Raw genomic sequence first — 21763 nt, forward strand, 5'->3', positions numbered from 1 at the left:
TTTCTCTCATTTTCATCTTCAGTTCCTCCACAGTCCCACACAAGTTGCACAGTTTGTTTACTTCCATGTAACACTTACATCTACACGGATACCTCTCACAAAAATGTGTCTTCCTTATTTTATTGGTTGCAAAGCATTTGTCAGTTACGTTCTCAATATTCTATCACAGCTTATTTGTCTGTTTTTCTGTTTGCACCTTCTGTCAGACTCATTAATACGTTTTGGCTCCTGTGACCAAGCAAAAAGCAGAATGTTAAGAAAGTCCCTGCTGCACTAAGAGTTCTTATTCCCTTAGTTCTGCTTTACCTGCAGCTTGCTCCATTTCTTTGGTGTCTCTTAAAGGCAACACACACAGCTCATGGAATCAGTAAATAAGGAAGCAGACAGCAGAGAAAGCTCCTATAAATACACCATTGACATGATGAACCCACTTGGTGAGACGTACTTTGCCTAAAGAGCACAACTTCAGACTTGTACCAACAAACTCAGGACAGCAGATACTGTGGGGTCTTGGAAGGAGCAGCTTACCTTCATCCAAAGCTCCTTTCCTGGCTGTGCAGATACAGGACAGCAGATCTACGAGGAGCTGGGCCAGCAGGAACACCTTCATTCCAGCACGCAGTGATGGCACCAAACTGCTCTGTGAATTGAACACTGAACATCATCATCACATCGTCCTCACATCAGCTCCTACGTCAGTAAAGGTAACATAAATTGCTCATTTGGAGCAGCTTTCGTGTTCTGCTTTTGTTGAAGTGACCCCAAGGTTGTGATCAGTACAGTTCAAATTGTGACTTCATCCCAGAAAGCAAATCTCTGCCTTCCCCCCATCACAACCCACTGCCTTTCAAGGGCTGATACGGGAGCTTTGCTTACAGTGCTCAAGGCAGCACATGCACTTAAGGCTAACAGTACACATTCACCCAACAATTCTGGTTGAGTATTTAATACACTGAATTTAATATGAAAGTGGTTGTTTGCAATGTGGGGTTCAGAGACCAGCTGTGTTAACAAAGAAAGCACCAAAAAACGTACCAGAAATGTGCTGAGCACAATGGAGGCTCAAACAGAACAGCAGTTTCCGAGGTCTGCACAGCTGATGGCACATACAGAATGCAGCGGTCACAGCCTGAATCTGAACATCTCCTTCTCTTTTTAACGTGGAAAAAAGGTTTTTAGTGCATGTAAAGGAACAAAACCCGACTGCTCTTATTTTTCTAACAGAAACACGTACGGTCGTCTCAGCAATCACAGCGTTCATAAGAGCTGCAGTGCAGTCAGTTGTGGAGACACCTCATGTACAGAGCAGCAGGTTCTCAGCAGCCGTTACGAGGCACAGGAAGATGAGGAGATAAAGGTGAGCACAGAGATGTCACACGGGCGCTGCTGGGGCCTTTCTGCATGCACACAAAAGGAGCAGACAAAACCATGGCGGCACATTTTATATTACTGAACTTTTATGTACAAAAGCCGATCTCAAAGAAAACATTTAATGTAAAAACAACGGTTCATTTAAACAACCGAATTTGGGTTGTTTCTGCTTTTGTTTCTTTCTCTTTAAACATCTATTGTACCATTCAAATTGCTTAAACCAGCTTACATGGTTACCTCCAAAGTCCCTCCAAGGTACATATAGAAAAGGCATCTTTATAAATAGAAAACAAAGGGGTTTTTTCAGCTTTTATTATAAATGGACATGACATACAAAGTTTACTGGACAGAAGTAATTTCATTACTGTTTTTTGGGGGATCACCAACTTTTTGTGCAAACAATGCTAGCCTTCTTTTAAGCATTAAGAGCATAACTGCTTAAGAAATGACATAAGCAATAATTCTAGAACTACGTCTCCCCTAAAATAGTCTATTCTTTTTTTACATATGTGCACAGCTTTAGCAAATTAAAGCCAGAGAGAAATGCTCGTTGTACTGCCCGGAGGCACCGTCAGAGCTCGCTAAAAACCAGAGCTGCCAGATCCAAGGAGTTTGTGATGAAAGCCGCAGTTTCCCTCTTTCCTATTTTTTGTACACAAAATCAGTGACTAAGAACTTAATACTGGATGACAAATCACATCCACACCATTAGTTAAATAGTCTCACAGTTAAACACATCTTAAAGGACCATCAAAATCAGTATTTACATTTTATAAATTTCTGAAGACACCATTAGAAAGCTTATATACCCCTTAAACAAACAGGGAGCTGCATCTCATGGTGATGGAATGAAATAAAAAATTAAAAATACCTGTATTTACAGCAGCATTGTTCCTTTATAAATAAAGAATATGAAAAATGCAATATTTTAAGGATAATAAAAAATTGAGGTGATGTCACTCAACCACAGTGCTTGCTGGAATAAACCCTTCGGTGCTGATACTGTACCAGTAGTGAAACCACTTTCCATTGGAAAAAATCTGTAAACGTATGCATAAAATGTGTTAACAGCAGTGCAAAACTGCTCAAATATAGTTTAGTCAGCATCTTAGTATCTGTATTGAATACAATACATCACAGAATACTTGCATAAGAAGTGCAACACATTTTCTGGTCCAATTTTACAGTGCATTTTTCCCTCAAGAGTGGCATCTCGAAAGCCAAAGCTAAACCATCGGCCGGGCCCTGCAGTCTGTGCTCGGGCAGAACAGCAGGCGTGAGCTTCCGAGGAAGCCCTTGGTGTCGTGCCCACAGACAGACCATGGGAGCGTTAGCATGGCACACTGCAATGCAGAGCCCCATCCAGAGCTCTGCATCGGATCGTTTGTGTAGCTGTGTAAATGCGTACTAAAAATTAGAAGAGGAGCTAATGTTCAAGTTTTAAATGGTACACTGTGTGATCAATACATCAGAATTATCCATGAAAACCAAACTGCCGGTAACCTCAAAAAGCCAAGGTGGGACTTCACTGTGTCTGCAACATGAAAAGCCAACATCTTTCCAAACAGGCACACGACAAAGGAAGTGCTAAGTTTGCCAACTTCAACGTTTTAGTGTAACATACATTTGTCATTACCATCAATTCATAAATGATTTCAAATGCAAGGATCGAGGTTAAACTTTAAATAGTGAGACGTTATTTCCACAAAAAAGCTAACTGGAGAATTTCTAAATAAGAGAAGCAGAAACTGTATCCCAAACCCCTTCCCCCGACGTTTCACAACTTCATGGTAGGAAAAACAGCCAGATACAGATGCAAAAATCTTAATATAAAAACTGTTTTACATATATTTAAATTATGTAAATTCCATAAAGTTCTTAAGACACTAATTACTAAAATTACAAAAAGATTTTCATATTGCTCTTCATGCTCAAACTCTTAGAATATTGTCATTACATCACCAAAACCGATATACATGTAGTACTTGCATAATTAACTGAATAGAAACCCTGTTAGAACAATATCCTTGTTGAAATCATTTATTTCCATCCAGCAGTGCCTGTTTGGAATCTGTATTTTTTTTGTGTGTAACTCTTTATAGAGCTCATGCACCCTACAATGTCACTTCGATGCTTGTCCGTTGTATGGAATTTCACTTCTGACTTCAGAGCTTTTGTTTCTTGCTCTGTTTTGTGACACCTGAGATGCTATCCATTTCTGAAACTCTCATGTTATTTTCGCTGTATCCGTTTGTTGTCCCGCTCTGCTCCTCAGAAGATTCCTCATCCATTGGGGAGGTCGATTCTCCTTTCTCTAACTTCTGCTGCATCTCTCGGAGCCTGGCAACAGCTTTGTCTATTGACATTATGCTGATGAGGTTAAAGTCATGCATGCTGACCAGATGTAGCATAAAGTTTCGACACAAGTTCTTCTTAATTATTTTTTGTCCGTAATTTTCGACAAACAGCATACAGGCATGATTCATTTGATTGTCAGCGATAAACCTGCCGAGTTAGAAATGAACAGTTATACAAGTACGCCACATTTTCATAACCAAAAAGATACACAGGATGAACCATACTGTAGGATAACTGCCTGGACTATTCTAATGTACCATCATTTGCAGCTTAGTTGTTTCCAAAGCTGCAGCACTACGAGGCACAAGAACTTTTAAACAGAGCTACAGCTTCCTACCAAACTGCCCTTCCACAATCCCTTTCTAAGCACCGAATTTAACGTGCTTAGTGAGTTGCAACGCAAAACAATCAACCAAATCAAACCAACCTTTCTGTATCAAAATTAACCTTACAGTAACATACCCGTGCTTCATAACATGAAGATTCCATAATTTCATCACTTCTTTCTCTCCTTCATTAACATCAGAGAATTCTTCAATTTGCTGGAAAGATAAAGAAAGGAGAGAGAAAAAGGACAGGAGAAGGAAAACGTGAGAACTGCATGTATGCTACAAGCAGTGAAAGGTACACACAAACAATTCTGTGCCCATCGCCTACACAGCAGAGAAGTAACTACTGAAAATTCAACAGCTGCAGTCAAAAAGGTGAGAATAATGTTGGATCACAGAGTGACCTGTGATCAGTTCTTCCATATTATATACACAGTGCTGTATTCCAGGGACAGCACCATCTCTTTGAAGGAGATGGCCACAAAGTGCACAAAACTTGCTAGGACTCGCATGAACTGAGCTGGTGCTGCAACCAAAGGCAGGAAAATACTTTTTTACATCACTGCTGGCAGAGCACCACAACTTTCTGCTTACTCTCCAAAGTGAACGCATAATTTTCACAATGGATGCCCTGTCTGTTCCCTAAAACAACCACAGAGCACCACTTAAAAACCACAATCCACCAAAAACAGCTTTGAATTGAATAATTACAGTAATGGTTTTCTCTCGTAGCCATTCAGGGTCCTTTTCATCCTCACTATCTACTTCCATTTCTTGTGGACGGAGAGGTAAACACGTGTCACTGTGGAAATATAACCGATTGTGCCCACTGCTGTACGTTCGCTGCTGCTCTACTTCTCCATCTTCAGATTCCAGAAATTCAGACATACTTGCTTTCGTACGCTTTGGCCTGGCAGAATGAGAAACATTCACTGCTTTCAACCATTAAATCAAACACACAAATACTATTGATGGCAGTTAATACAAATTCTTCTTTTAAGCTCTGGTTTGCAAAACTAACAGTGTAAAACCCCCCATTGAAAAAAAGGAAAAGCAAGCCAACCCGTCACCCCTTCCCCAAAAACTACATTAACTTTTGGGGAAGAGTAGTTTTAGGACAAGGCTGTTAAAAAAAAATTACCTCACGATGACAAGAATGCCTCCACAGATGTAAAACCACAGATAAAGATACCGTTCCTCAACATCTCATTTAGTCAGGAACAGCTGTACTTTAATGCTGGTAAAATTTATCACTGTTAGCACGCAGCTTTGGACTCACAGATCTCAGCCACGTGCTATATTACACAAGTATGAACAGACTTGCTTTTCAGTCTCCCTACCTGCATACGAGTATGTGTGTGATAGGAGTTCTTTTGACTGGTCCATTGCGACTGAAGGCAAATCCAGGCTGACGATGGATATCCTGCGGGTTCCCCGCATACGAGCCATCATAGCACTCATTGATCGACACATCTATCCTAGCACCTTTTGGATGATACTGAAACAGATCATCACAGGCCTATTTAGCAGCACATCAGGATGTTTAAACAACTGACCTTCCCAGTTCCAAATACCTTAAACAACATCCTATCGATAAGCTGACGTAGCTCTGGTTCCCCTTTACACCACCCAAGTAATTTTTAGCTTCCAGAAACAAATTACACTAAAGCTCTGCACTATCTCACTGCTTCACAAGACAACACTCAGAATATATATAAATATTAAATTAAGTACAACAATAGTAAAAGCTTGTGCTTAACAATAACGCTAGAAATTAGAACTAGCTAAGGAGCAAAGTTTGGGGATAATTTTCTGAGCAGAGGAATCCATGAAACAACTACATACATACGTAACAAAAAGAAAGCAGATTTTATCTCCAGGATCACATTGGCAGGACTTTACCAGGATGACTGAATTTAATACCAATTTAAGATGTTTACTGCCTTCTTAAAGCTTCAAGAGCCTTCCAACCAAATGTAGAAGACATTGCTTCTTACAACAGAAAAAGAATATGCTAATGCAAAAGAGGCACCTGTTGTAAGAATGCAGCCCACAACTTTTTGTTTCTCATTTGAAAGGTCAACATGCACGCAATTTCATGTTAAGTCAAGTCAAAGGAAGCTGCAGTAAACCTGTAGATACAGTCCTCCAACTTAATTGGCTAGCAACAAAGTCACTGCATCACATAATTTGTGACAAGCTGTACATTGTTTCATGCCATTAAACTACCACGATGCTACTTACAACATAATTAAAGATAAATCTGCTGTGACAAAGTTTAAGGTGTTTGAGTAAACTATACAGTTTCCGACAGTTCAGTGTGCACCATGGGCAATGCAAGTCATCTCGGGCTTCAGTCTGCTGTCTTGTGTTGTTGTTATAAAGGAACTGATGCAAACAAAGAAAAAAAACAGTGTTAGCATCAAATGAATTTCATTCGATCTCCAACCCCAAAACAAATTTCAGGAAATCTCTACAGTAAGTTTTTGGGATCACCAGATCAGCTTACTTTACTGAAAAAAAAAATGGTATTTTGAGGATTCCCTCCCTCCATATGGAGACCACGGCTCCCTTCCCAGATGTCCACTTTGGAATATGTCAGACATAGCCCCAAGAAGATTAATTTTTCTAAAACAGTGTAAGAAGAAACATGTGGACTGGGTTCTCCTTTGTAAATCTGGGACCTTTTATGGCATCCGTTAAGGCAACAAAACAGAGAGTTATACAGCCAGAATTGAACCTTTCACCCTATTCAGGTACAAACATCACAATCCCTCACAGTATTTACATTTCTACCCACCACCACCCAACTTATTTTCAGTACCTGGTAAAATATTCGCAACTTTTGTCGAGGTTCATTTAAAACATCTCTCTCTTTCCTTGTTTGAAGGTCTGCTGGCAAGGATTCTTTCACAGCTGGAAAAAAACCACATATATAAACATGCATTTCAGTTTAGGGTGAAGTGGAAAAGATGAAGTTTATAAGTAAAGTATACTTTAAAGATAGAAGTCAGCCTTACTTTAATATTCTTGTACAAAGAAACCTTGAAACACAGAAGTCCTAATCAGATGATTATTCAGCACCGGAACTGAAGTTTCCTTACCTATAGTCTGAGTAGGTTTAACAGAATTGGGTTTGTTCTCTTGAGGGAGGCTTTCAGAATTCCTTGTTGCAAGAGGCTTGGCTATAGGAGCCGTAGACTTATCGTTTGTGTCTCCTGTCCAACGCAGAGTAAACTGAAGTGTAGGTCCCTGAGAAAATGTTTCAAATGGAGGCAACCTCTGACAGAGGGAAAAAGAAAAAAAGAAGCAAAAGCAAAACTCCCTTAGAATGAGTCTTAAAACCAGCCAACACGCGTGTTTTTCTAAGACAAATGAAAAAATCATTGAAAAAAATAATGCTGTACCTACAATAGTTGCTAACATCTGCTTGACTAATGATCCAGTGTAGCCAAAGCTTTCCTAAACCAAGAGCTCCATTTAAACTTGTTTCCACACATTCTGAAACAGAGGTACTGTTGCTTTTTTAGCCTATTTCAATTTCAGATCAAAAGCTGCTGCACTTTGAATTATTTTTCGCCTTTATCCAGAACACTGAAAGTGAAGACAAATCTTTCAGCTGCTAAAACAACCCATACCTTCCCATCAAGTATTGTTTCCCATGTTGCTCTTTTCTTACTGATGGGACACTCTTCCATTTCCTGCATGGCCACTTCATATTCCCCATCCAGAAGCTGCAATCGTCTGTCAATGAGAAGCATGTCTTGTGAGTAATTAATGTCTTGTGAGTAATCAAACTTTTAATTTTGTTGTTTGCTTATGAGAATGTAAAAATACGTCACAGTAATGAACTTCCCATGAAACTAAATGCATATTTCCAGGCAAATTTAAACGTGTGCTTTGAAACCTACAGATAGTAAAACTAAGATCTTACTGTGTCTCCTCAATAAAAGCGCAGTAAGAGGCAGCAAACAAATTAAAAAACAATTTTAAGTTTAGCATTAAAAAATCTCTAATAATTAATAGATGCAAAATTTTCTTTGGAATTATTACCTGTTTTTATCAAATACAGTCATTTGTGCTACAAATGTCTTTTCTCCATCTTCACGATTTGATGAATTCCTTTTTCTTCTAGCTGGAAGCTCCTCATTGACATCTGCACATAACAAACATGGCACTCCGTTATTATGAAGGCACAAACTTGAATAACAGAGTTACACAGTTATAAAATACTACTGGCTGTTGATTGTGTCAGATGTATTTACAACAGAATAACACGGTATTTAATGAACAGCTAAACGTCAATGGGAAAAGCACTTAGCAGCACAGCAATCATATCTTAGATATGTTTGTGTGTATTTACAGCCCAGTCATATTACTGTTAGTATAAAGAAACTTGGACTTGGCCTTCATCCTTTTTAGTTAAAAAACAGTAAGAGAAGGTTTGTATCCTATATGCAATCTTCAAAGCTACAACATTTGTGATATGACACCTTGATAAGACTTAAAAAATTAAACATTCTATAAAGGTATTTACTGGATAATCATTTCATTTTGATGAGAGCACCCACAGCTGAGTCAGCACTGACCAGTGTTAATGCAGGCCTAAAGTCAGTTCCAGAGAGCGCAATGACATTATTCCCCTATCAGCACTGCCTAACACCATCACACATTAATACGCACTGGTGTTAAATTTACACAGAAATAGAAACAGTTTCTAGCTAAAAGCTATAGTTCAGCCCTATCGTGGAAATGAACGAAAACAAGTGCAAGTCAGTGCAGTCACTCATCTATGACTGCCTCCCCCACTGCAGATCACGACAACTACAAGATAAACCCTCATAAAATAATACTTAAAGGCTGAATTTACCAATGTTTTCATTAGTCTCGCCATTAATCAGTCCATTAAAATCTCTTCTTCCTGGGCGAGTTACTCTGAATAACAATGAGTAAGACTTCACCATATGGCTGTTGCTTGGTTCAAACTCATTGCTGGAAACTGCAAGTGATGGGAAGTTGCCTGGTTTGATTTGACTGAGGTCTGGGTTTAAAGGCACCTGCTTTTTACCTGTAGGAACCTGTCTTATTGGACAACTGACATCCTGTAGGAAAACAAGAAAGCTAAGGTTTAGGTTTTTAGAATACAAAATTAATTGACATCAATTGTTAGAAATTATAAGTTACGAATTGTGCTGTCATCTTTCTGAAAATAAGCCTTGTCACAAGGGTAAACAACAACAGAAGGACAATGCCAGCTTTTAAGTGAAAAATACACTTCAAAGCATACATAAAACTGGCAACTTCCAGCAGCAACCATCTTTCTCTAAATGATTAAATTAATACTAGCATGAGGCATTCTGAAAAAGCTGAAGAACAGTCATTAATGCTAATTTAATTCTGTTTACTTAGAGAAATGAAATGTTTTGGTTGTATATACATTCTAAGGGCTTCCTATCTTCTCCTTCCAATATTACAAAGTGCACTTATGTACTATCAGGGAGATAAAGTCCCACTTTTCTAGGATTTATTATATTCAGTATCTCTCAGATAGATCATGGAACACTGTAAAATATTGGCAAAACAAGGCAGGATGGCCTAAGCATGAAATTTGCAACAAAACATACTTCAAAATGTTAACTCTTAAAAGCACACCAAAACAGTTCAATATTCTTAGGGAAAATATACAGAGTTCTCACTCTGACTTTTCCCTTTTTTGTTAAAAATTATGGTGTGCATTACTGAGCCACCCATAGCTGTGAGGATGATCTGTCAGCTGGTGTGGAACAGCTAAAAAGAAGATACATGATTCATAGTAGCTAGAACCTCCACTAACTGAGATGGTCAATGCATAAATGCGGGTACAGAAAAAGCAATGAAAGAGATGAGACTTGGCAGATGAATTGGAACTTCCAAACAATTACAACTTCCATGTCATCTGCTAGCTTTAAGAAGCATAGAGGATTTTAAAATATTTGACTGCCAACAGAATTAATGGTTTGATCCAAAAAGTGAAAACAGAGGTGAGGCTGAAATCCAGAATGAGCAAGTATGACTTACAGTAAGTGAAATTCAATGAAAATAAGGTGGAATGCCTTTGAAAAACTTCCAGTTATTTCTCAGGGAGCAGAGGAACAAAAGATTGATGTATTTGCTTCTGAGGAATCTTCTATTTAGTCAACAGAAAACAGTTTCTATTGATGAGTACGTAAGCACTAAATTAATCTCAACAGAAACATAATTTCACCCTTAGCTTCTTACATGGCAGAGTTAAATAGACATTCCAGAATCACATCCACCTCTGCTCTACCACACGTTAATGGTCTGTCAGACCACTCCTACCTTTCGCTTCTTGTGGCAGACTTTCACAAGCAGTACTTCCAGGGTTACAGAATTTTGTTCATTCTCTGAGTTTTGTGATGGCTTATCTAAAGAGAAAAGAAATATTCTAAGTTCTGAACCAGTAAAAGAACTGTTTGATGAAGTAAATCAATGTGAATATTTTTTAACCATAGCTACAGTCAGACACAAAGCTTCCAGTTGATGCTAAGTGTCAATTCTTCCTGTATTTCTACCAAATTCCCACTTTAGAACATATCCTATTCACTATTTGCAGATTAAAAACATCAGCAAAGTTGACCAGTAACATTTAAGAGTTGAACACTTACTCTTGGTTTCCCTCTTGAAAATAATTCTAACTTTTGTCACAAAAACAGAACCATGGAGTTAACAGTTACCATGGAGTTTCGAAATGTGATCTTTCTGGATCAATTATGTGTTGGAATTTAAGTTGCATCAGGCCACACCTTTATTTTACACTACTTTGCTCTTACTGCTGTCTGCCCTGAGTCCTCCTCTCTCATGGTTTCCCACCCAAAAATCTGAAGGCAACATGTACCACAAAGTATCTAAAGGCAGATACAAGTGATGTCCTCAAATTTCAGAAGCAGAGCATTCCTGATCAAGCTAAGAACTCTCAGAAGGACCTTACAGCTCACAATTACATGCTGATGGAAATGTAGACAGCTGCAACTTGAAATTTCAAGCCTCTTTCTGAACAGATCCAGTTAAGCACAAAATGGTTTGAAGGAACAGAAAAGCTTCCAGAATAAAGTATAGAACCTGCTATTGGATTGGAAGTAGCTTTGACACCCAAAGAGTAATATGTATTACAGAATATTTATAAATGAACAAACAAACCAGAAACACCGCTTAATTTTCATGTATCAACAAGTAATATTTGTCAAGGAAGTAAAAAGGCAGGGAATTTACCAGTGCCTACAGAGCATAAAGCATGAACTTCTGCTTCCATTATGGGAACAGAACCCTTCACTGTGGTCAGGGAAATCCAACATTCTGATTTTGAGAAGTAGTGCCAGTAGTAGACAGATGATGAAATGATCGCAAGTCACTAATAAATGATCGCAGTCACTCTCAGTCTCCGACGTGACTTTGCCTCATTTCTGGGCTCTACCTGATATCATTTGTTCACACACTTTGGGGGCAAAAAAAGAACTACACAATCAGAGCACTGCATCTGGTAACCAGTTCCAGTTTCGGAGTTCTGGGGATGGTGGGCTGTTTTTTTAACCATACTTCAAAGACACAGCTCCATAAAATCTCTTTCCTCAGGAACTTTTTCCTCAAGGTCTATTTCAAGGTTAAATGGATGATGGAGAAGTCACTGTTTTGTCTAGAAACCTGGAGGGCTTATCTGCTTAACACTGCAAACACACTAAAACACATTCACAGCTCGCACTGAAGTCCTGTAACTAATGGGAAAGATAGAGAATAAATACGTTAAAATCTGCATCTAAGCAGCAGTTTGTATCACATCATTCAAACATTCCCCTCAGATCTATATGAATTTCAAACCTGTACACATGAATGGTGTAATTAGTGAAGCAAACATACCATTTTTATGGAAGAAACCAGTAAACGTAAGTTGCAAATGAGCAGACAAGCTAAACAGAAAAGAGAAAGGATATGTTAGAACAATAAGTGGTTTCCCACACAGCAGCCCCCACTCACTGTTTCAGGACAGCTCTAACCATAACAGAGTCCTTTCCTTTAACTGCTTTGAAACTGCTTGGAAACAGCTCACATTAAGTTGCAGTGGGTGCAAAGCTACAGACCAGTCTTCTCTTTACAGACCAACTCTTATGACTTGACAGTGAGAAGAATGCGGGGAAGGCAGGGCTTCAAAAGGGTGCTGTGTGAAGACTTGAGATGCTGCTATCACAGGCACATGGGTGTTCCCCAGGCATCTGTCAGCACAGGTCAATTTAATGGAAACTGCCTAGAACCAATTTGTTTTTTTTCCCCACACAACAATGAACTTAAGAAGGGCAGGCATACAGTTGTATAAACCCTCAATAGTACAACCAGCACACATCACTCACTGTAACAATTTGGAATCTATGTTTCAACAGCAGAGTATCTGCTGACTATCACCTTAATTTTGTCAGTCAAAAAGCCTTTCAGTTTAGGATATACACATGCTCACCCCTACAAACACACATTTTTATATATGCACGATGGTACCTGTGAGATTCTTGTTCTCCCTTCATTTTCTCTACTTTTGACAACATATCATCTACTTTGAACGTTTTCCTGTAAAGAAACAGGAAGAGCATAGTTTGAGTATAGTCACTTTCCCCACAATATTTAAAGATGTATTCAGTCTGAACTTTGACTTGATTATTTATCAGAACTATACATGTAATTTTAGCCTTCCATTTACAAAGAAGCCCTTTTTTGGACATTTTTAGCTGCAGTTGCACATCAGTGTTATAGGAATACAACCGTAATACAGCTTTTCAAGCAGTAGCAACATAGCACAAATAATTAATCAGATCTTTCATAAGTAATGTGATTGCTGATAGGAAGTGCCTTTGAACAGCATGTTAAAACCTTGCTATGAACATGTCTAATGGCATCCCAGCTTAGCTCAAAGAAAATCCTCCTGCTTCAGTGACAGTTCAGACGATCAGATGCACTGAAGTAAACTCTCCAGTCATTGCTATTTTTACCTTGACCAAATCATGAAAACCATTTAAATCCCAACTGAACAAAACAGTTAGAAACCTAAAGGTAAAAGATTTCACCTCCACAAAACTGTGTTAAGTAGACACACACACAAAGCACGCTGGATTTTGAGCCTACTTATGGAGCTCATTGGAAATGCAGGGGAAAACCACAATGGAATATTATACAGAGTAATCACTTTAAAACATTTCAATAACATCGGTCTCTGTGCTTCTATATTCTGCCTGTTTACTGCATATACACCATTTAATAGCCATTGTTAAATGATGTTCACACATGAACATTAGTTACTCAATAGTTTCTGGAATAATGTTTTGATTTCTCTTTATAGGAAGATTGATGTTTGGACCTAGAGGCCAACAAAGAGCTCAAAATCAGTGAGGGCATCCCTCCTTCGTGTCTTACACCAGTGACTGCTGCAGCCTGCATGTAATACAAGCATTAACAACTCAAAAAGAAGAATGACACGTTTCCAAATGTCACAGCCAAGGTAGGCAAAATAAAAGACAAAATCTTTCAGAAAAAAGTATAAATGGCAACAGCAAAGAAACACAACAAAACCCATTAAATCAAATTTGCTGCCTTTGAAGTTAACTTCTAAGAGCACAAGGAAGTACTGCGTAACTGTTTTCATGCATGAATAAAGAACAGTCACATAAGTGACAAAACTGAGCTTACAGCAGCCCTTCACACCTCGGGTTTGTAAGGCAGCATTACTTGTGGTACAAGGATGCTTTTACATATTCCTCTCATCACCCATCCTTACTCCTACCCAGTCAAGTAATAATTAACAAAGTATTAAAAGTCACATCATAGCATGTCACTGCCCTGCCAATAAATAAAAACACTCCATTATCAAAACACTGTACGGGAAGCATTTGTTCCAACTACATCATTTGGTTGAATATGAAAGTAACTGACCCACAGGCCAACAGCCCATTTCAATCTTCCGTTCAGTATCACTTTACCAAAGCACGTAGCCCAAGCTGAGATGTGCTCATGAGCTACTGCCTATCAGCATCTCTCTGTATTTGAAGCATCCTGGCAGTTACAAAACTAGTCTCCAGATTAAACATCCACCAACAGCAAGGGAAAATTCCTTGGTAAAAATATAGTTGTAGATCCCTACTTCCCATTGATAGACTTTGTCTGGCATTTTTCTCAGATTACTGTAGGGCTGGTTGTTAGAGATGTGGAGTGATAATCATTATTGTAATAGTTAATTTGCATTAGTTTGGAGATAACTTCATTGTATTTTACATAAAACACTATTGATCAAAATGGCCATCAAAACAATGATCAGGAATTTAAGAATGACAAAGTTACTAAGTCTTAGAAAGGCATCTATTGTAAATGTCAGTGTGAAGAGACCAATGATGAGCTCCAGGAGACACCTCTTTGCAAACAGAACTGGCCCAACATTTTTACCACGCTGAAACAAGGTACATCAATGTTTCCAAACAAGCCCCGATAAGATGTTCTGCTCTAGTTTGGGTATTTTCCCACTTCTAAAACCTCTTATGATTGAAATGGCTGCTGATCTGTCAGTCATGGATCAAAACCCAACCTAAAATCACAGTTCTGGAACAGAGCACCATGGGCACTAAAATAACTCAGTGTGTTTCAGAGACAAACTAAGTGTTATTTGTGCTGCTGAAATGGAACTGGGGTTGGAAACAGTGGACAACACAATATGCATGCACTGTATCAGTTGTTTCCCAGCAACGACAGCAAACATTCACAGAAACAGAGTAAGATTCAGGTAAAAGATCACATGCATTTCAATCAACTATAAATTAAAATAAGTACTAAGCAAGAACAGCTTCCTGTTGCACAATTCTAGTTTAAGAAAAAAAAGCAAACAAGAACCACCTAAACACTTGTTCCTTCCAGTTTGCCTCTGTCCTACTTTAAAAGATGCAAACAACCCACTTTGGCAACATCTATAAGAAAAAGCAGCAACTTCAAGAAACAAATCTGATCAAAAGATGGGGTATGTTCAAGCAGTGTCAGTCCTGAAGCTGTGGGTTATTGATGCCATTGTAATAAAATAGCAAGAACACTGAATTAAACCCAAGTGACATGAGGATGCTAAGTACAGCCTTTAGGTTGATTTTAGTGGCACAAATGTTATTGCTCAACAGATCATTGAAAAGTTACCCTGCTCAGACACTAAGCATAAAGCAGAATTGTCTGCAAAATCGGCAGTTTCTTATGTTCATTATCAACTACTTCTGTGCCACAGCAACTGATACACAGTGAGAACTTCCCTGTTGACCTGTTCAAGCTCCACAAAGAACTCCAAATGTAGCAAAGGAGTTTCTGTGAGAGGAAAAAAACTGAAGGGGCTTTGCTGTTCTACAAACACCAACAGGTGCACTTCTCCTGCTGTAATATTTATGTATCTTAAAGGCTGTTGACATGCAGCTCTAACACCTCATGTGGCAACATCAAAACTGAAGCCCATTTCTCAGATACATGCAGTTCAAAGCAAACTTTTTAAAGCACTTGCTGGATCTTCCGTGCAATGCTACAAATTAACCTCATTTGTTTTTCACCTGGTTAACATAGTTGCAGGAAGGAGCACTGCTTCTTTCTAATCCCAAATAACAGAAGAGGGTTTTGCTTCTTTAGTTCGTTTGATTTTTTTCTATTTTCTTTTTAAAAATGCGTTCAGGTCACAGTTTAAATATTCATGATTAAGCATCACCGATTTCTTAAGCCCAGATGCTGAACAGCTTTTAATTAATTTATTTACTTTTAAGAAATTCAGTCCCAAAGCTCAAAGCAGACGCGGCTCATTCCGTGAGGATTCTGCAGTCCCCACTCTGCAATCCCCCCCGCAGCAGAAATCACAGCTATGAAAATCACACACGCTTTGCATGGCAAAATAGTTCTTTGGTTTTAGATCTAACTGTAAAGTGATGATCAAATTGAAGTGAGTAATTAAGATGACTTTTTAAAATAATTGTTTTACCTTTTGATATTTGTTCGGGAGTTTCTGTGGGACATGTAAGTAAGAGTTCTGTGCAAAAATATTGGCTGCGGAAAAAGAAATGAGAAAGGTTAACATGCTTTATTTGCTTGCCACGAGTCCAAAGTAAAAGAGTGATAAAAACCCGATTACTCACTGCTATGAGATTCCGGGTACGTAGAAATCTGTATATCTGTGTTGGTTCTGAGAAAAAGAAACAGGTATTATCCACCGTGCCTTAAACCTCTACAGCAACAACAGCCTTTAACGATGCGACAGAATCCCACTTAACTCATTATTTGTTTTTAACGATGATCACAGAAGTGGCAGTTTAAGCGCTGCATCATGATGTCTAAATAACTCCGAGTAAACAAGTCATTATTCTACCTACAGTAAAACACAAAGTGCCTTCTTGTTTAAGCTACCAGAAACCCTTAGCAACGACTGCTCCTTTCCTGCAGAACAGCTTCTTACAGACTTTACATCACAGGAAGGCAGAAAGAAGGACCCAGACACAGCGCAATTTGGTGATGAAGAGCTGAGTTTTCTTTGCCGACTTAACGATCATGTCTGATTTTTCACCCTGGCCAAGGCACTGAGGTCACTTACACAAGGTGCCAAAACAAGAGCAGGGAGCAACCACTGACAGTGACACATTACAGATGGTTTAAACGAAGAAATTAACTTCAAAATCCTTAATTACAAATTGGACCAGAAAAAGGCTGGTTCTGGTAAAGCAGCAACTGTTCCAAAGTGATGATGGGTAACAGAGCTGACGTGAAAGTGCAGCACTGTCTGAAACACATTTAACAACTGAAGTTCAGAAGATCAAGACTTGCTTACAGAAAAGGGGACCTACAGTTGAGTTTTAACCAATTAAGTTAGATCGGGATGAAAAGGTTTGGATCGGGTCATGTCTATACTGAAAAGTACTCATTTTAGAATGAAATGGAAGTCACCTTCATTAAGTAACGCCAGCAGGAAGCAAGTGACTCGGTAAAATAAATGGAGAGCAGCAAATGCTGGGTGCCTGCGCTAAGGCTGCTAGTGCTTCTCACACAACGAAACCAAATATATATACATATATATATAGAAAGAAACACAGTATTTCACTCTTCTATCACTGCAAAGGTCTTATTTTTAATCGCTGAAAACCTGGTTTTGATTTACAGAATTTTGATATTAGAAATGAAAAAGGAAAGCATTTATCTGAGCCTCATCCATTTCCAAAGATATGATTCAGTCTCGTTTCTACATAGATGAATGTAAGTCCCCAACCAACAGATCGTTAGAGAGGTGAGTTATTATTAAAGAGAAGGAAACCCTACAGCAATCCCAGTATTTTAGAAGCCCGATGAAAACCAATAAAATTCTGTTTAATGCGAGGTAGAAACTATCATCATTGGGATGTCTGTGTTTTGCAAGATAGTAAAAGAGGACATTAAATGGAAAGAACAGAAAAGAACCATCTCCTTGGGCTTAAAGTGAAAATACTGAACAGTTTTTGAAGAAACCCCTTAGTTCTTAGTCTCCAAAAAAATCTGTGATATCATTTAGAAAGGCAGGCAAACACCAAATTGTATTTATGATAATGTATGTAACTTAACGGGCAGATGCTGCTTCAACTTCAGCCTTCAAACAAGGCAAAGCCCATGCCACACTTCTCAGCCTGCCAGCACACATATGTTTCATTAGTCCATACTTCTCAGCAAAAGCCTAAAATAAATCTTTATCTTTTTTCCTAGCGTGTGACCTTGCGAAGGGACAAAAACACTCAAGCAGAATGTGATTCAGTGCTTGTCTATCAGGATTTCTTAACCTGCAATTTACTTCCTGCAGGTTCTCCACTACATCAACTCGCTGTGCCACATCCCGGCCCCACCTGCACGGCTCCTTTCTCTGACAGACGGGGCCACAGACACCGACCCCGTCCCCCAAAGCTCTGACACTGAGCTCACAGCTCCCGTCTGCTGCCCGACCTGTTCGCAGCACGGCACTTATCGATCAAACAGCTCCTTTACCAAGAGTGAGGTTGAAAGGACGCGGCACGAGGAAGGCTTTAAGACAACACGAGAAGCTCCAGCGCTTTATCAATCGCTGTCACTGTCTGTACAAGCGAGTGCGGGCGGTGACAGCACCGATCCCCGAACCTCATCGTGCATTTTGTGGGACACTGAAAACTTCCCTTCCTCCCCGTAGCACACCGTGCGCTTATTGCCGCTCTACGCTTTTGAATCAGATTCCCGTAAATAACTTTCCGCTGCCTCCACGGGGAATCGTCCCCACTCCCACCGCTGCCGCAGGGTGATGCCCGGCTCCCGAAGGTCAATTTCCAACACGCGATCCCAACCGGGGGACACTCGTTCCCAGACAAAGGGCCGCCCCGTACATCGCACGGCGCACCGTCCGTCGCCCCGCTCCCGTCCAGCGGCCCCGCAGCCCCGGGGGGCGCCTCCCCCGCCCCGTCGATGAAGCCCCGGCGGCCGCACCAGCCCCAAGTTCCCGGCCCCGCGCTTCCGCCCGAGCCCCGCCGGGCCCCCCGCCTTCCACGGCAGAGCCCCCTTCCCTCCCCCGAGAGTGTTTACCCCCGGAAGCCCCTCAGCTCAGCTCAGCTCAGCCCTCCCCTCCTCCTCCTCCTCCCGCCCTTTCTGCCGCGGCCCCGGCCCCGCTCCCGCCCCCGGCCCGGTGCTCACTCTCGAAGGCCTGAAGAAAGAGCTCGTGGTCGGCCTGGATCTGCTCCATCTTCGGCTTCTTCACGGGGGGCAGCGCGGCCGCCGCCGCCGCCGCAGCCGAGGAGGCCGAGGAACCGCCCGAGTAACCGCTTCCTCCGCTGCCGCCGCCTCCTCCCGCCGCCCCACCGGATTTACCGGCCGGGGCCGCCGCCGCGGCGGAGCCCACGAACCCTCCGCCTCCGCTGCCGCTTCCTCCACCTCCTCCTCCTCCTCCTCCTCCTCCTCCGCCGCCGCCACCGCCACCACCTCCTCCTCCCGCCGCGCCGCCGGCGGAGCCCGAGCTGGGCCCCGCGCCTCCACCGTGCTTCTGAGGAGCCATGGGCCCGGCCCCGAGAGCGGCCCGGCGGGACGGAGACCGAGCGGGGAGGGAGGGGGGGGGCGGCCGGGGCGGGTGGGCGAGGAGGGGGGAGGGGAAGCGCCGAGCTCCAACTCCTCTAAGTCTCCTCCGCTCCGCTCCCCTCAGCGCTACGACCAGCCGAACCCGACGACCACGACGCGCCCGCCTCCGCTACTCTCCCATTGGCTCCGAAGATGGCGCCGCAGCGTCCGATTGGCCGTGGCCGGTCCCGCCCCCTGGTGACGCACGGATGGTTCTGGAAGAGTTTGGTTGGTCGGTGCGTTCCGCCGCTTGGCGCTTCTCCCCTCCCCCTCCTTTGAACTGAATTCGCGGGAAAGGGCCGTGAGCTGCGGCGCGGGGCACGCTGGGTACAGCGGGACGCCTCCTCCCGCCGCCCGCAGCCAGACCCGGTGTCCGTCCGTTCCCTCATGGTGCTGTTGTTTCACTGTCCCCACACCCGCCCGTTGTGCCCCGTTCCCGTGAGGTGACGGGACCCGAGCAGCCCCGAGGAGCCGGCCCGGCCCGAGCCTGCTGTGTGTGGCAGCCGGCAGCGCTGTGTGGTAAAAGCGGCCGAGTTTGGTCGGAGCGCTGTGGAACATTCACCCTCAGGTGTGAGGGGAAAAGGAATGAGGCAAAACTGCACGGCCGTGTACATTTTGAGTTATATATATATATATATATGCATTCATTTCTGTGCATGCCCTTCAGTTCATCTTTGCCACCTTTTCACCTGCATCCTCTTTAGTTTTGTTTTAGTTTTTGTACCTTCAAAAAAAGTTATTAAAGATTACGTTACACACCTTATTACACACCTTATCCTGTTCATCGTCACAGTCTTTGCTTAGTATTCCAGTTTCTTGGTCATACAGTCATTAGGGATGGAAATGACCACTCAGATGGTCCGTTCTGACCTCAGTCTGTTCCCTGAGCTGCCCTGCTCTCCCCATCCTGCTCATTTGCTGCTGCTGAAAGTCACCTGCTGATGTGAGTGAGGTAAATGTGTCTTAATAATAAACCCAGTCACCTCCTGGTTGCAGTACTTTGCTGAGGACCTTACATGTAGCTTCTTATCTACCAAGGGACTTCTTGCCAATACTTGCATTGCATTGGGTGTCTGCCAGTCTTCTGACAGAGGCGATAGATAGATAGATAGATAGATAGATAGATAGATAGATAGATAGATAGATAGATAGATAGCAACAGAGCATCTTCAGGTGATCAAAGGCTGATCTTGAGGCCATTCACTGTGCTAGTCAACTCAGTGCAAGAAAGATTCCTGAATGTTGTGTGTCTACAACTGTTGTCCTTGGAAGCTGTTCACTGCCTGTTTTCTATCCCTGTTTCCTGCCTCAGCTGTTCAGGAGCCTCTGCTGCTCCTGGTGGTGCATCCTTCTAAATCTCAGAACCAGGAGGAGGAGCCAGAGGGCAACTTTCCAGACGGGAGTAAGAAAGATAATGAGGCAATTAATCTCTGGTGCTGGACTGAGACCTGACCGTGACAAGAGAAGCTAAGGATGAGGCTTTAGCCTTGAGTGTGGTGGGGCAGTGCAACAGAGCTGTGCATGTGTGGCCTCTGGAGCCATAGCAGTGATTGCCTGATTGAAAAGCTTTGGTTATTTGAGCTTTTTTTCCTTAGTTTGTAAAATACTCATTTTCAGAAGGAAAAGGCCATATGTAGTGAATGACAGGGTGTCTGCAAAGTCAGCACAAGTCTGTTTCCCAACAAAGGTGGGGTGAAATTGCAATAATTTCACTGTTTTCCCCACTGTTTTCCTATTCTCTATCTTCAGTCTGATTCAAGTTTGATCAGCAGTAACAGGCCGTAGATGTAATTAGATAAGCTAATCTTCCCTATCAACATGGAAAGCAGAACTCAACTCTCACACGGTGCTTTCCTTGTCTCTTGTGGACAGCAGAGAGGGTAAGTGATATTTCACCTTGAGGAAGAGCAGCTCCAGCCCTCTGGGTAACACAGAGTGGGTAGGCGGAGTGCTGAGTATACTTAGGATGGCAGGATCATGTTGCACTTGGGGTGGCAGCTCTGAGTTTGTTTGCTTTCCTGCATGTTAATATCTAGTGCCGCTCTGTTTTTATAAGCAGAGAACTAAGAAAAGAGAAAATGAGCTTTCCTATAAGGGAAAATCTTTACTGAAGCGTGGCAAAAAGAAGAACTAAGACCTTACATAGCAATCCCGGTATTCTAACGTATAGCTATGAATGCAGTATGCAGGAAGATTGGCAGAGCAGCCACTTGTGATTCTCATTCACGTGTTTGGCTGGGGACTGCTTTTGTACAGAGCTGTTCAGATGTGCTCCAGGAGCACAGTGCTCAGGCAACTGGGCCCTGGGGGAATCTTAATGCACCCATAATGCCCAGCCTGCAGTCAGCAGGTTGCTTACTTGTCTTGAGTTACTGCAGAGAACAAAACGTGAATGCACACCATGTTTCACACCGCTAGATCTCTGATCTTCTGAATTCCTACTATAAAAAATGAATGATAATTATTATTCCTTATTGCTAAGTAGAAACGTGTGCTCATGGCTTGTTTCTCAGAGTTCTCCTAGTGATACTTTAATTCACTTTTAATGATTCACCTGCAGTGAAATTTATTTCCTG

At 41.7% G+C, this 21763-nt stretch overlaps 1 protein-coding gene across 1 annotated transcript; it reads right to left on the reverse strand.

Moving 5' to 3' along the window:
- Window positions 1-936: 936 nt before the first annotated feature.
- On the reverse strand, window positions 937-19306 carry SUZ12 (SUZ12 polycomb repressive complex 2 subunit). Its single transcript, XM_015879612.2, has 16 exons — window positions 18771-19306; window positions 16235-16281; window positions 16081-16145; window positions 12600-12668; window positions 11970-12019; window positions 10398-10483; window positions 8929-9160; window positions 8112-8214; window positions 7697-7802; window positions 7163-7340; window positions 6883-6974; window positions 6303-6446; window positions 5399-5556; window positions 4770-4968; window positions 4192-4271; window positions 937-3876 (listed from the first exon to the last, which is right to left on the reverse strand). The coding sequence occupies exons 1-16, from the start codon at window positions 19126-19128 to the stop codon at window positions 3537-3539; spliced, it is 2307 nt and encodes a 768-aa protein (XP_015735098.1). The 5' UTR covers window positions 19129-19306; the 3' UTR covers window positions 937-3536.
- Between the last annotated feature and the right edge of the window lie 2457 nt (window positions 19307-21763).

Source organism: Coturnix japonica, chromosome 18, assembly GCF_001577835.2.
Source record: "Coturnix japonica isolate 7356 chromosome 18, Coturnix japonica 2.1, whole genome shotgun sequence".
Taxonomy (NCBI): Eukaryota; Metazoa; Chordata; class Aves; order Galliformes; family Phasianidae; genus Coturnix; species Coturnix japonica.